This window comes from Schistocerca gregaria, chromosome X (assembly GCF_023897955.1).
Source record: "Schistocerca gregaria isolate iqSchGreg1 chromosome X, iqSchGreg1.2, whole genome shotgun sequence".
NCBI lineage: Eukaryota > Metazoa > Arthropoda > Insecta > Orthoptera > Acrididae > Schistocerca > Schistocerca gregaria.
Window position 1 is genome coordinate 148810466 of NC_064931.1, and position 13541 is coordinate 148824006.

Consider the following 13541-nt stretch of genomic DNA (forward strand, 5'->3'; position numbering starts at 1 on the left):
GTCGGGTGTTCTTTTATTGTCGGTGCACAAAGTTTCAAATACCGGCTACATGGCCATTGTTCGGTCTTCACAGCTGAGCTCTTTGCCCTCCACCAGGCTGTTCTTTACGTCTGCCGCCAACGACATTCTGCTTATGTCATCTGCTCCGGTTCACCCTTTCGTGCACCAGATCCAACACTCTCTTCAGCAGCTGGTGGACGATGGGTCTCCAGTTAGCTTTATGTGGGTTCCTGGCCATGTCGGTATCCCTGGGAACGTAGCTGCAGATGCCGCGGCTAAGGCTGCGGTCCTCCAGCCTCGGACGGCTTCTTGTTGTGTCCCTTCATCAGATTGTAGCACGGTCATTTGTCAGCGCATTTTATCGCTGTGGCATGCCGATTGGGCTGCACTTAGGGACAACAAGCTTCGGGCCTTGAAACATATTCCCGCAGCTTGGACGTCCTCCTCACGTCCTTCTCGGCGGGAGGAGGTAATTTTGGCCCGGCTACGAATTGGACACTGCCAGTTCAGCCATTTCCATCTGCTGACGGCAGCGCCGGTGCCGTTCTGTCCATGTGGACAATTGCTGACGGTCCGCCACATTTTAACATCCTGTCCGGATTTTACTACGCTGCGTCTTGATCTTGGCCTGCCATGTACTCTAGATGCCATTTTAGCGGATGACCTAGGAGCTGCTGCTCGCGTTCTTCGTTTTATCAACTTGACACACCTGTCTAAGGACGTTTGATTATACTGTAGTTTTTTAATCCTATGCCTGTTAATACGTCTTTTATAGTGTTGTCCCTTTTAGTTGCTGTTTTAACCTTGTGCCTCGCGGTACATTCCTAAATTAGTCAGGGCGCTAATGACCATTGTAGTTGTGCGCCCTAAAACCACAAAAAAAAATCCTCCAGTGTGAGGACCCGCCTCAGTGTTGCTGTAGCTCCAGCTCCTGTATGACTGTCGTCCACCTCTTGTTGGACTGCTCAATTTTAGCTGCTCTGCAGTGGACTTTTAACCTTCCCAATACCCTACCTTCAGTGCTGGGCGACAATGCCTCAACGACCGATTCAGTTTTATTAAAGGGGGGGGGGGGGTTATTTTACAGTCTAAGATTGGGAGTCTGGCCTTCTCTCCCAGGCCTCTACCCTCCCACCCTTTTACCTCTTCCTCACTCTTTCTTTGATTTTGTTTGCCTGGGTGTTCGTCGTTTCCCCAGGTGTGTTCTTCTCACCTTGTCTTTTAGGTTGGTGATTTTAATATGTTGTTGAGTGGCTGGCTCATCCTTTTTTAATCCTAGTAATCAGCCATCCCAGGCCATTTGTTACATGATTTTAATACCTTCCTCTACCTTTCCTTTTAGTGTACATTTCCCCCTCTGGTTTGCTTCTTTCGTTGTCTCTTTTTGGTGTGGTTCCTTGCTAGATTTTCATCCCTTTACTTTCCCCAACTCCTTTGTTTTTAATTGTTTTTTCCTTGAGACTTGTTTGCTTGAGTTAAAAGGAACTAATGACCCTGTAGTTTGGTCCCTTTATACTCCAAACCAACCAACCCATTTCGCCAGACTACTGAATGAGAGGGTGCTGTGTAATTCAGATGCTGATATTGATTGGAACTGATCAGTCGATTGTGGAGCACAACAGCGACTAAGACTACAAACAGTGTAGACACGCTCAGAATCGTAAAACAGATCTTGTGCTGACAGAGTTACTGCTTGAGATTTGGCAATTTTTAACATGTCACTTGAGGTGGGATCAGACACCCCTGAGCTTTCACAATAATGTCTCGATCCGGAACAAGGCAGATAATGTCACAGATTAAGAAATCTGTATGTGACGCACCACACTGTTCACAGGGAAGGTCACACTTGCGTGCCATGCCTTGTAAGTCAGCAGCTCATGCTGTGTCGGGTTGTTCTCATTGCTCAACACATTGGTTAACCCTTGTGTCTATACTCAGAAAATTATAATTTGTTCCATAACCAGGTTACTGGGATAAACCCAGTGAATTTGTTGTTGTACGGTCACAGTTGGCAACACTCGGCTGTGGGTATATACGAAATCATCGCAACAAGGCATTCCAATTGTTGCTGGCTGCTGTTGCACAACATTATGAACTGTTCATTATTGTGTAAGCTTTGCTACTGTAAACCTCAATTCTGGATTCTCATGGATAATAAGCTGGAGCTCTCCAAAACTGAATACAACAGATTAAGCTATGAAGCGAAAGAAGAGTATATAAGAAAGTTATTGTCTACTGTTGATACAGAAGAGGCTGACACTACAGATTTCAGTGATGGAGATTCTTCAGACGAATGGATTCCAAGTGAGGAAGATATTGAAGATGTTATTGGTGCTTGTAGTAATATTGAAGTTGAAAGTGAAAGAAGTGGTGAAAATGACAGAGCTGATGAAAACGGTGAAGTGATTGTGTTTTCTGATGACATTGTACATGGTGAAGATGGAGCTAAATGGCATGAGGAACATTTTGGGGCAAGAAAGTTGCTGAAGCATAGTATTGTGCAGGAAAGGGCTGGTGCGACAAGTACAATCACCACCCCTCCCGGGTCTTGCCCCCCCTCTCTCTCTCTCTCTCTCTCTCTCTCTCTCTCTCTCTCTCTCTCTCTCTCTCTCTCTGACGGGTTCATGCTTGGTTACCACGGGACCCCACCCTTTGCAGCATCTTTTCCCATCCGTGCTGCAAGTCTATCTTCTTGTTATCCCTCCCTTGGGGAACATGTCTGGGATGTTGTTGGAAATGCGTTCTGCATATTCAGTCGCCAATATCAGACCAGTCTCACCACTGTCTTTCATTCCTTCTTTCTTTTTTTCGTTCCTGTTTTCCTATCCTTCCTCCGCTTCAGCATTTGACGTTCTTCTTTTTCTTCTTCCTCCCTGTGCGCTCCTGAAGGCTAGCCCATGTGTTTGACACATTACAGGTGACTGGGCAATGCGTAATTCCCAGCCCTGGATTGACCGGTAGGGTTTGTATGTACCGCCTTGTAAAGGCCACGCCCATGGAGAGGTGATTGCCTGAGCTGCTACCTTCCTAAATTGCCGATTGGTTCCTTTGTCAGGTGTGCAGTCTAAAGGAGCATGCCATCAGAGACGCTGGCAATCATGAGGGATTGTCTCACAATGAGCCAGTCATCATCTTCGTAGTCCATGTCTACCAAACTCCCAGTTCAAACACCCTCCCAGCTGCACCCCGGTTCCTCGTTGTTTCACATACTGAAGATGGTCAATCCTTTACTACCGTAAATCCATTTATTATTCAGAAAGGTGTTGATGCAGTTGCTGGCCCTGTGAAATCCTGCTCTTATTCACAAAATGGCACTTTGCTTTTGGAGACTACTTCTGATTCTCAAGCTCAACTGCTTGCAGCTTCACTCCTCCATGGCTATCCTGTTTGTGTTGAGGGCCATCTAACACTGTATTCTCCCTGAAATTTTATTTACACTAGGCTGACTTAGGCAGAAATCCAAACTACCTTTCTGATCAAGGTATCATTAAAGTCCATTGGGTGAGGAAAAACAGAGATGCGTCTTTAGTGCCAACACGCACGTTTTTTCTCACTTTTGATAGAGAGGTGCTTCCGTCAAAGATCAAAGCAGACTATGAAGTCATCACAGTACAACTGTACATTCAGAACCCGATGCACTGCTGCTAGTGCCATCATTACAACCACACTTGAGTCCTGTCAACACCTGGCTGAATGTGTAACATGTGGTAGGGGTGCTCATGAGGACAATTGTTTTCTTCCTTCTCCCCACTGTATCAACTGCAATGATGCCTCCTCGCGAAATTGTCCCGTTTATCTCATGAGCAGGCTGTCCAGGAGATCCAGGTGAAGGAAAAAGTGCCTTACCCCGTTGCTCGCAAGTTGTTGGCTAGTCGGAAAACGTGTGTTCTACCATCTGGCACCTACAGTGCTGTTCTTGCTACATCTCGCTCCACGAACATGGCCAAGTAGACATGCAACCTCAGATTTAGCACCACAATTGTGAAATCACACAGCGTCATGGTAGTGTCCCCGTCTTCTCCTCCAGCTATGGAACAAGCCACCAAACTTCCGCCTCACGGAGCAAAGTCACACAGCTGGCAGGACGGAAAAGACAGAAGGAATACTCCCTCAAAGACTTCTTATGTCCCTCCTGCCAACAAACATCTGAGTCGTCTTCTGCTAACCAATGTAATACCCTCTCCCAGCCGACCTCTGTGTCACCAGTATACGCCACCAACCGTTTTTCTGCCCTGCACTCCTCAGACCGACAGAAGGAGAACACTAACACATCTATAGATCTCGTGGAGCAGGATCCTGCAACCTCTGTGCCCTCAGGCTCCTACTTGGCAGCCGCCACAGTGACACCTCTTCATTTTTTTGTCGTTGTGTGTCTCTTCCAATGGAGTGTTCACGGGCTTCGATCCACCAAAGAGGACGTATGGCTGCTCTTAGAATTGCAGCATACCCTTGTACTCTGCCTCCAGGAAACAAAATTGCATTCTTATGACCACTTTGAGCTCTCACATTTCTTTCCAGTCAGCTTTGACCTTTCCCCTGAGGACAGATTTCCATCTCATGGGGAATGCTGCTCATCTGGGACAACGATCACAGTCAACCCCTCTCCCTGACTACCTGACTCCAAGCTATTGCAGTCCGCATTTTCCTTCCTCACATGACCTTTTCCCTTAGTACCGTTTACATCCCTGTCAGTGGATTGGACCAGAGCAGACATACTCCAGCTTATTGGGAAGCTACCTTACCCCTTTCTGCTGCTCGGTGACTTTAATGTGCACCATCCCCATTGGGGTTCTCCCATAATCTGTCTTAAGAGGTGCCCTCTTGGCTGACTTTCTCAGTCAACTTACCCTCATCATCCTGAACATGGGAGCACCGATGTTCCTTTCAGACTCCATGCACACCTATTCCCATTTGGACCTGTCATTCTGCACTGCTCAGCTTGCCTATTATCTTGAGTGGTCCGTTTTTTCTGACACATACTTGGGCGACCATTTCCCACGTAATATCAGTTTGCTGACTCCTACCCTATGCCAGTGCACACCCAAATGACAGCTTTCCTAAGCCAACTAGAGGCTTTACTCCTCCCTGGTGATCTTCAACGCACATTATTTCCCCACTTCCGGTGTCTAGGGACCAGGTAGAATATCTTACAGACATTATCCTTACCACAGCAGAATGTTCCATTCCTCGCACTTCCTCTTTACCGCGCCGTGTCCCAGTCCATTCGTTGACTGAGGCATGCCACGACGCATTTCGCACACAGAGATGTGCACTCTGCCATTTTGACCATCATCCTATGGTGGCAAACTGCATTCAATTTAAATAGTCGCATGCACAGTGTCATAATGTTCTTTGGGATAGCAGAAAAGTTAGCTGCATTTCGTTTATTAGTTCTTTTAACAGTTCCACTCCCTCTTTTGTTGTGTGGACCAACCTTGAATGGCGCTCTGGGACCAAGGTCCCTTCCCCCTATTTCCAACCTGACCGTAGCAGACAGTGTCATAGTGTTGCTGTCTCCAACACCTTGGGCCGCCATTTTGCAGAGATTTCGAGCTGCTCCCACTATCACCCTGCCTTCCTCCATCGAAAATGAGCAGACGAGGCTCACGCGATACCCTTCTCTTTTCAGAATAGTAATTGCTACAGTGCCGTCTATACTGTGAGAGAGCTAGATCATGCTCTCACTTCATCCCAGTCCTCCACCCCAGGGCTAGATGACGATAACGTTAAGATGTTGCAGCATCTTTCTCTTGTGAGCAAGCACTTTCTCCTTCAAACATATAACTGCATATGGGCGGAGGACACGTTTCCCAAATGCTGGTGTGAAGCCACTGTCATACCCATACCTAAGCCCGGTAAGGACAAATACCTTCCTTCTAGCTACCACCCCATTTCTCTCACCAGCTGTGTTTGCAAGGTGATGGAATGTATGATTCATTCCTGGCTGGTATGGTGGCTCGAGTCTCGCAATTTACTAACCATTGCACAGTGTGGATTTCGAGTGTGCCATTCTGCAGTTGTCCATCTCGTCACTTGGTCCACTCGTGTCGTGAATGGTTTTCTGCAAAAATCCCAGACTGTGACTGTGTTTTTCGGTTTGGAGAAAACATATAACACCTGCTGGAGGACTGGTATCCTCCATACACTTTACACGTGGGGCTTCTGAGGCAGTATGCCTTGTTTCCTTCAGGAATTTTTAAAAGACCATGTTTTCAAGGTACGTGTGGGTTCTGCCTTGTCGGATCCCTTTATCAAGGAATAAGGTGAGCCTCAGGGTTCAGTTCTGAGCATCATCCTCTTTGCTATCGCTATTAACCCTATAATGAATGGCCTGTCTGCCACCAGGCATCTCCAGCTCCCTTTTTGTTGATGATTTTGCCATCTATTGCAGTTGTCTGCGGACTTGTCTCATTGAGCAGCGTCTTCAGCGATGTCTTTATCGCCTTTACTCTTGGAGCATTGACAGTGGCTTTCGAACATCTATACATCTTGGGCCTGTTGCTCTTCCATTTGTTGAAACCGTGAAATTCCTGGAGCTCATACTCGACAGGAAACTTTCTTAGTACTCTCACATTTCTTACCTGGCAGCCCACTGTGTTCGGTCTGTCAATGTGATATGTGTCGTCAGTGGTACTTCTTGGGGAGCAGATCTAACCACCCACCTCTGTTTGTACCGGTCCCTTGTCCATACAAAAATAGACTATGGATGTTTCATTTATGCATCTGTTCGTTCATCCTTCGTATACCGTCTCACTACTATCCACCATCATGACATCCATTTGGCCACTGGCATCTTTTACACTAGCTGAGATGAGAGTCTGTATGCAGAAACTGCCGAACTACTGCTATCCTACTGCTGTGACTTTCTCCTCAGGAATTATGCATGCCGTTTGTCTGCCATTCATGGGCACCTGTCCTGTGTCGCCTCCTTCGATGACTCCTTTGATTACCAGTGTGGGGCGTGTCCCTCTTCTGTTACCTCCTCAAGTTTGCTTTCGGCTCTTGTTCCAGCAGCTTAACTTTACACTACCTGCCACTTTCCCAATGATTGTGAACCATTCACCACCGTGACTTTGTGTGGCAGCCCATGTTCACCTTGACTGTCATTCACTTCCTAAGGACACTACTCCTATCTCGCTCTATCACCTTCAGTTTCACAACCTTGACACGAAACTTCGCATAGTACCTTTGTGTACACTGATGGCTCTCAGACTGACCATAGTGTTGGATGTGCCCTCGTCATTGGGGCAGATGTTTTTTTGGTATCGGCTTCCAAAACACTGCTCAGTATTTACAGCAGAGCTCTTCACCCTGTATCAGGCCACACAGGACATCTGGTGACATGGGTTTTTTCAATTGCGTCATCTGCTCCGACACTCTTCATTGCCCTTTGAAGCCTGTGGGTGCTGTACACCACCCACCCCTTAGTGTAACAGGTCTGGGAAAGCTGTCACTTGCTCATTTGTGATGGAGCCACTGTGATGTTTATGTGGGTTCATGGTCACTTTGGTTTACCAGGAAACTAGGTTGCTGATGCTGCTGCCAAGGCTGCCATCGTCGTACCTCAACCCACTAGTTCTTACATTCTCTCCGATGATCTCTTTCTTGCTGTTGCCAGCAGGTGGTATCACGTGGGCATCACCTCTGGTCCTCCCTTCATGGAACAAACTCAATGTTACTAAGTCTTTCCCAGTGGCCTGGACGACCTCCTCTCCACCCTCTCGCCAGGAGAAGATAATTTTAGCAGTTGCATATCGAGCACTGTCTTTTTAGCCATCGCCATTCTTTAAGTGGAGCACTTTGTGCTCATTGCCCTTAACCTTTAACAGTCTGCCAATTCCTCACGGAATGTCATTTGTTTTTTAACCACCTATGTTCTCATTTGTGTTTGCTGTCAGAGTTATCGACCATTTTAGCGAACGACGCGTGGACTGTTGATCACGTTTTACTTTTTATCCGTCATAGCAATATGGCGAAGGACATTTAATCTTTAGTTAAATACCTCCATTCCTCTATGGTGTATTTTATAGACTTTTCTCAGCGTCCCTGTTTTTACCTGTTTCTCTACCATCGATTGGGATTAACGTGTATTCATTTTTAACTCCTCTCTTTTTCTTCGTGTTCTACAGTACTGTCATGGGCACATATGCCCTAAATGTTCTTGCACCCTAAAACAAAACAAATGTACAACAAACTTCTTTCTACAAGAGACACTTCGAGAGTATTTTTACAGAATATATGTGTGATATAATAGTATGTGAAACCAACAGGATGACAAAATAATGTTGGCTGAAGATCACCAGGGAGTAGTAAAGCCTCCATTTGGCCTAGGAAAGCTGCCATTTGGGTGTGCACGGGCGTAGGGTAGGAGTCAGCAAACTAATAGCACATGGGAAATGGTCGCCCAAGTATGTGTCAGAAAAAGCGGACCACTCAAGATGATGGGCAAGCTGGGCAGTGCAGAATGACAGGTCCAAATGGTAATAGGTGTGCATGGAGTCTGAAAGGAACGTCGGTGCTCCCATGTTAAGGAAGATGAGGGTAAGTTGACTGTGAAAGTTAGCCAAGAGGACACCTCTCGGACAGATTATGGGAGAACCCCAACGGGGATGGTGCACATTAAAGTCACCGAGCAGCAGAAAGGGGTAAGGTAGCTGCCCAATAAGCTGAAGTAAGTCTGCTCTGGTCCAATCCACTGACAGGGATGTAAACGGTACAAAGGGAAAAGGTCATGTGAGGAAGGATGACAAATCAGGTATTCACAAACTATAATGTCAATTCAGAAGGAGCAACGAAAGTGGAAGCCATTGACAACTTAAGAATTTTATGCATATCTTGATATACTGATTGCAGCTGGAGTTAAATTGTCTAACACTGGACACACAAAGAAAATGTGGGAAACAAATGCATTCCCAATGTATCAAGCAAGCTTATCCCTCAACAAGTTTTTGCAGATTGGCAGATTTATAAGATGTGACGATGTGAGCACTAGGGCTGAGTGTGTGAAAAGTGACAAAGCTGCTGCAGTGTGTGACATATTTGAAGTACTAAATTCAAATCTTCATAAAAACACTATATATTTTTTGAATACCTCACTGTTGATGAGCAGCTTTTTCCTTAGAGAGGAAAGACAAGATTTATCCAATAGATGGTCTGAAAGCCACCTAGGTATTTCTCAAAGGTTTGGTGGGTTTGTGATTCATGAAATTTATACAGGTAAATCTGCCTCCAGAAGAGAAACTAATGAAGGGAAGAGGGCAGTAAAAGATTTATGTTACCATTTCGGAGGTACTGGCAAAAATGTAGTCACTGACAATTTTTTCCGAACTCTACCCTGAGCAGGGCTGTTGATGGCTTGGGATTTGTCCGTAGTTGGTACTGTGAAAAGAAACAAGCGCTATATACCACCAGAAATGCAGCCTTCATCACCTTAAGAACTGTTATCTGTATTTTGATTCAGTGAAGATAACATTTCTCTGTGTTCGTACATTCCGAAGAAGTAGAAGAAGAGGAAAGCAGTTCTTTTACACATTAATATAACTGCACAAACGTGACATTGATAATATGGGCAAGTTGTGCTCTCATTACAGTGTAAAAAGAACACCAAAGAGATGGCCACAAGCATTTTTTTTTTTTTTTTTTTTTACAATGCTCTGGGTATGTTTGCACAGCAGCATACATTATTTATACGGAAAACAATCCTCGAGCAAAAACTGTGACTCATAGACGTAGACTGTTTCTGTTGGATCTGGGAAAACATTTGGCAATGTCTTCCATTATCTCTAGATCAGATCCTAGTTGCTTGAGAGAATTTTCCATGAAATCAGGTATTGAGTGCGTGATAGGAGGACCTCGAATTCTGGTTCCTGAACAAGTGGAGGCTCAGCCAAAACAAGGTGCTTGTGGATGGCTGAAAACCGTTGTAGACTGTGTTGTATGCAAACCTCAATCAAACAGAAAGAAGAGCAAAACAAGAAAAAGTTGTAAGGAAACCAATATGTGATGGGCGTTGCATTACAACAACAACGTGTGGACTTTGTGAATAAATCATAATTCCAAGTTTATCTTCCCATTATAATGAACTGCAAAATTTCATAGCTGTATAACATTAAGTAATTTACTCTTGTCATATATAGTAAAAAATGATATATTTTGCACATATTTATGACTATACCTGTTGTGTTACTAATCAGTTATCTAAAAATTAATAAAACTATTAAAATATTATATAAAATATAGTATTTCATTTGTGAATTTTACACCTATTCTAATGGAGATATGTGATTACCTGGATAACCCAAATATAGATTAGAATGCATTATGTTCCTTCCCATTTAAATGCTCTTCTTTGAAAATATTTAACTTTTGCTTTTATTATGGTATATATAAACATGCAAATGAGGAATAACATGATGCTTGTATACACTAGTTCCAGTAGACCTGAAAAATTGGCAATGTGGATACAACAGTTAAACATGAATTTGGTGGCCATAATAGTCAGTCAGCAAACCACATACATAAAAAAAAAAGGTCAAACTACTACGATCCAAATATGGGCAGAAGTTTTCCACCACTTCATACAGTTTATTACTAGAAGACGGTAAGAGCACTCACTGATATTTCAGTTGCCCTCCAGTGAAGAACAAAATGATGTAAATAGACCTCCCAGGACATGTACGCCTCGTCGAAACAAGTGAAGGGCGCTGGGGAAGCAAGCCATTGTAAGCCTGCCGACTTCTGTCAGTTTTGCAGAAGCTGTTACAGCTTTGTCTGCTGTTGCTGGTGGAGTTCCCACTGCCTTTTTTGCCGTTGCTGCAGCTGCTGTCTCTGTTGTTGCCTTTTCAGCCGTGCAATACTGGAAGAGTTGCACATTGAGAAAGTTATCACCACCAATTTTCTATCCTTTTCTCTGTAGACAGAACAACAGTTTACAATTACTCTCACTAGGGTAACAAGGAGACTGGTGTAAAGAAACAGGCAGTAATAACGGTCACTGACAGTGGAGATTGTGAGATGAATTAATAACTAACGCAAGACCAGAGTGTATCTGAGTCGTCTAAGCATATACCACAATCCAGGGAAAAGTCAATCCCAAAATGTTAATCATGCAAGGTCAAAATATTCTGCTCTCCAACGGCACGTACATAAGGCGTCATGGACTAGCAAGAGGCTGGTTGTAATTACTGGGCTGCATTATATCGGTAAACACTCGTCAGAAGGTGACACTTCCTCACATGCTTGTCGTGGGTGTTGCGCTCCACATAGGCGTGAGCTGCAACTGTCACCTGGAGTTTAAGTATCTCTGTCGTGTTGTGCCTATCAATACTCGGGCTAGGTGAGGAATCCAAATCGCCCTCGGATACTAAGGTTTTCTTGTTATGTACATTTGCATTACTGATGAGGTGCCTTGGAATCCCAGCTAGCCCTGCAATTCCCTGCTTATGGAGCTTCCTTTGTGTTGTTTTGGTGCTGACAGCTCACAAGTGCAACTCTGTTCTGTATTGACCTTTGCAGCTGTCATCATCATATTTTTCGGCACTCTCATCTTCAATGGCCATCAGAATCACTTAAAACGCACATTGTGAATGATGATTTTCTGCTTTCCCTTTATGCGGTATGTCTTCAATCTGGTGCCTCTTGGAAACACCAAACACTTCGGTTACCTTGGTTACGGAAGCACCTGTCGTATGAGTGGCAACAATTTTCTCACATTAGAATTCACTTAGCTCCAACATAATTCACTCACAACTACACAGAGCACTGCTCTGACCATGTTTGACAGTTGCAATTTATTGAGGATATTGCACAGATTCTGTTTGTGGTCAAATGCAACAGTGCAGCCTGCAGCCTTAGCTACCACACACATTTATGTTCAAGCATGCTTTTCTCACAGTGTTTGAAATTTTTTGTCCAACCTCTGTATACAGTAGAATAAAAAAGAACCCTCTGAAACACGCTTAACTTATTCTCAAAGTTTAGAAGTGATGTGGCTGATCCATTTCTCCCTGCAATTATGATACATAATTTGTTGTCAGACATGTGCAGGGGTTTCTCCTATCTAAAGAAACTCATATGCTCACACTTAGCTTACTCAACTACAGACGTAGATGCTTCCTGTGTAGTGCATACCTGCTCCATTAAGGAGGCAATGCAGATGTTTTTGTGCAAAGTTATCCGATACCTTTCAGAAATAGAAAAATGAGCATAAAATTCTAAGTAAAAAGACGCAAAAGGGCTGTGTCTGACTATAGACAGGGAAGAGGTTCACCTCTGGTGCAGTATGGCACAAGAATTCATTGATTTGTGATAAGTTTGCCATAGAAATTCAGCAAATGTATAAGTATTTCATATTTATTAAACTAGTCTTATGTTTTCACATACATCAAAATTATCTACCTTAAACACAACTTTCATGTACAAAATGTTAGAATTAGCTTTTTACATTTAGTTGCTGTGTGATTAACTGATGGGAAACTGATATTGCTTTTTTACCAACAGAACTAATTCAAGAGTGAGTTTTTATCTATTCAGTTTTAAGATGAATCCATCTGCACTAATGAGCTACCTGTGATGATGTGAGTTATTGGAAGTGCTTAATTTAAATGTCACAAGAAATAATGCTCATACACCCATACTATAGATTGCTATTCATAGTGAAAATCTAAGTAATTCTTCAGATTCTTCATTTTTAGATGACACTTTCTCATAATTGATTGCAAGAAAAATTGTCACTTTGTTCATTTATAACACTTTAGAAGAAAATTTTATGTTTGTAATTTATATGCATGTAAGCTGTGTAACAGTTTTTAAGTGTATTCATCTGTTTTAACTGTAAGTCATCTCACATTTTTACATATCATTTGCTGTTAGAATAACATGCCTTTATATATATTGATTTGAGTAATTGATGTTAGAAGAAAAAGAAAAATTGGGATGTTTGCTGAATGGCATCTGTGTTAATTCTCAGTATCATAAATTCATCTTTTTAGCAGACCCATACACATTCTTTGGAACTTAAGGTTTATTTGCTTATTTTTCTTTGTCAAATTGTGCTTTCACAGGTTATCAGCAATGCTGGAGGTGAACTGAGTGCTCACTACCCAAGCCAGTTGATAATATTGGAATATGAACATTCTCAGAGCTGCAGCACATCAGCAAATGGTGTGACCCAAAACTCCACTATATATGAAAGTCTGTATGACAGTGCCAAACTGCGTGACCTGATAGGGAAGGCACGTTTTGCACGCTGCAGGGCACGTTTCCCACTACCTGTCATCCTCTATCATGGCAAAAACATTTGTAGGTCAGTCTTATAAAACATTAAAATTTTTCTTCTTCACAGCTCGTCATTTATTTGCCATGTACAGTAATATACTTGTTCAAAGAATGGCCTCAAGTTACAATTAAGTGCATTGAGGAGAAGCTAATCATCAGTGAGAATAACATGTGGAAATAATATGCGTGTGGCTGTACCAGAGGTTTTTGCTTTCATTGGTATTGTGATAGAAAATAAGTGGCCTGCAGAAAAATGTTTTGTATTT

The 13541-nt window shown here is 43.4% G+C and overlaps 1 protein-coding gene across 1 annotated transcript in view; it reads left to right on the forward strand.

Annotated features, from left to right (window-relative positions):
- Window positions 1–13541, forward strand: part of LOC126298153 (myotubularin-related protein 14) — a 148499-nt gene that overhangs the window by 47868 nt on the left and 87090 nt on the right. The window contains exon 3 of the mRNA XM_049989463.1: window positions 13062–13303. Coding sequence (XP_049845420.1) covers window positions 13062–13303 — 242 coding nt within the window. The remainder of the gene's footprint in view (window positions 1–13061; window positions 13304–13541) is intronic.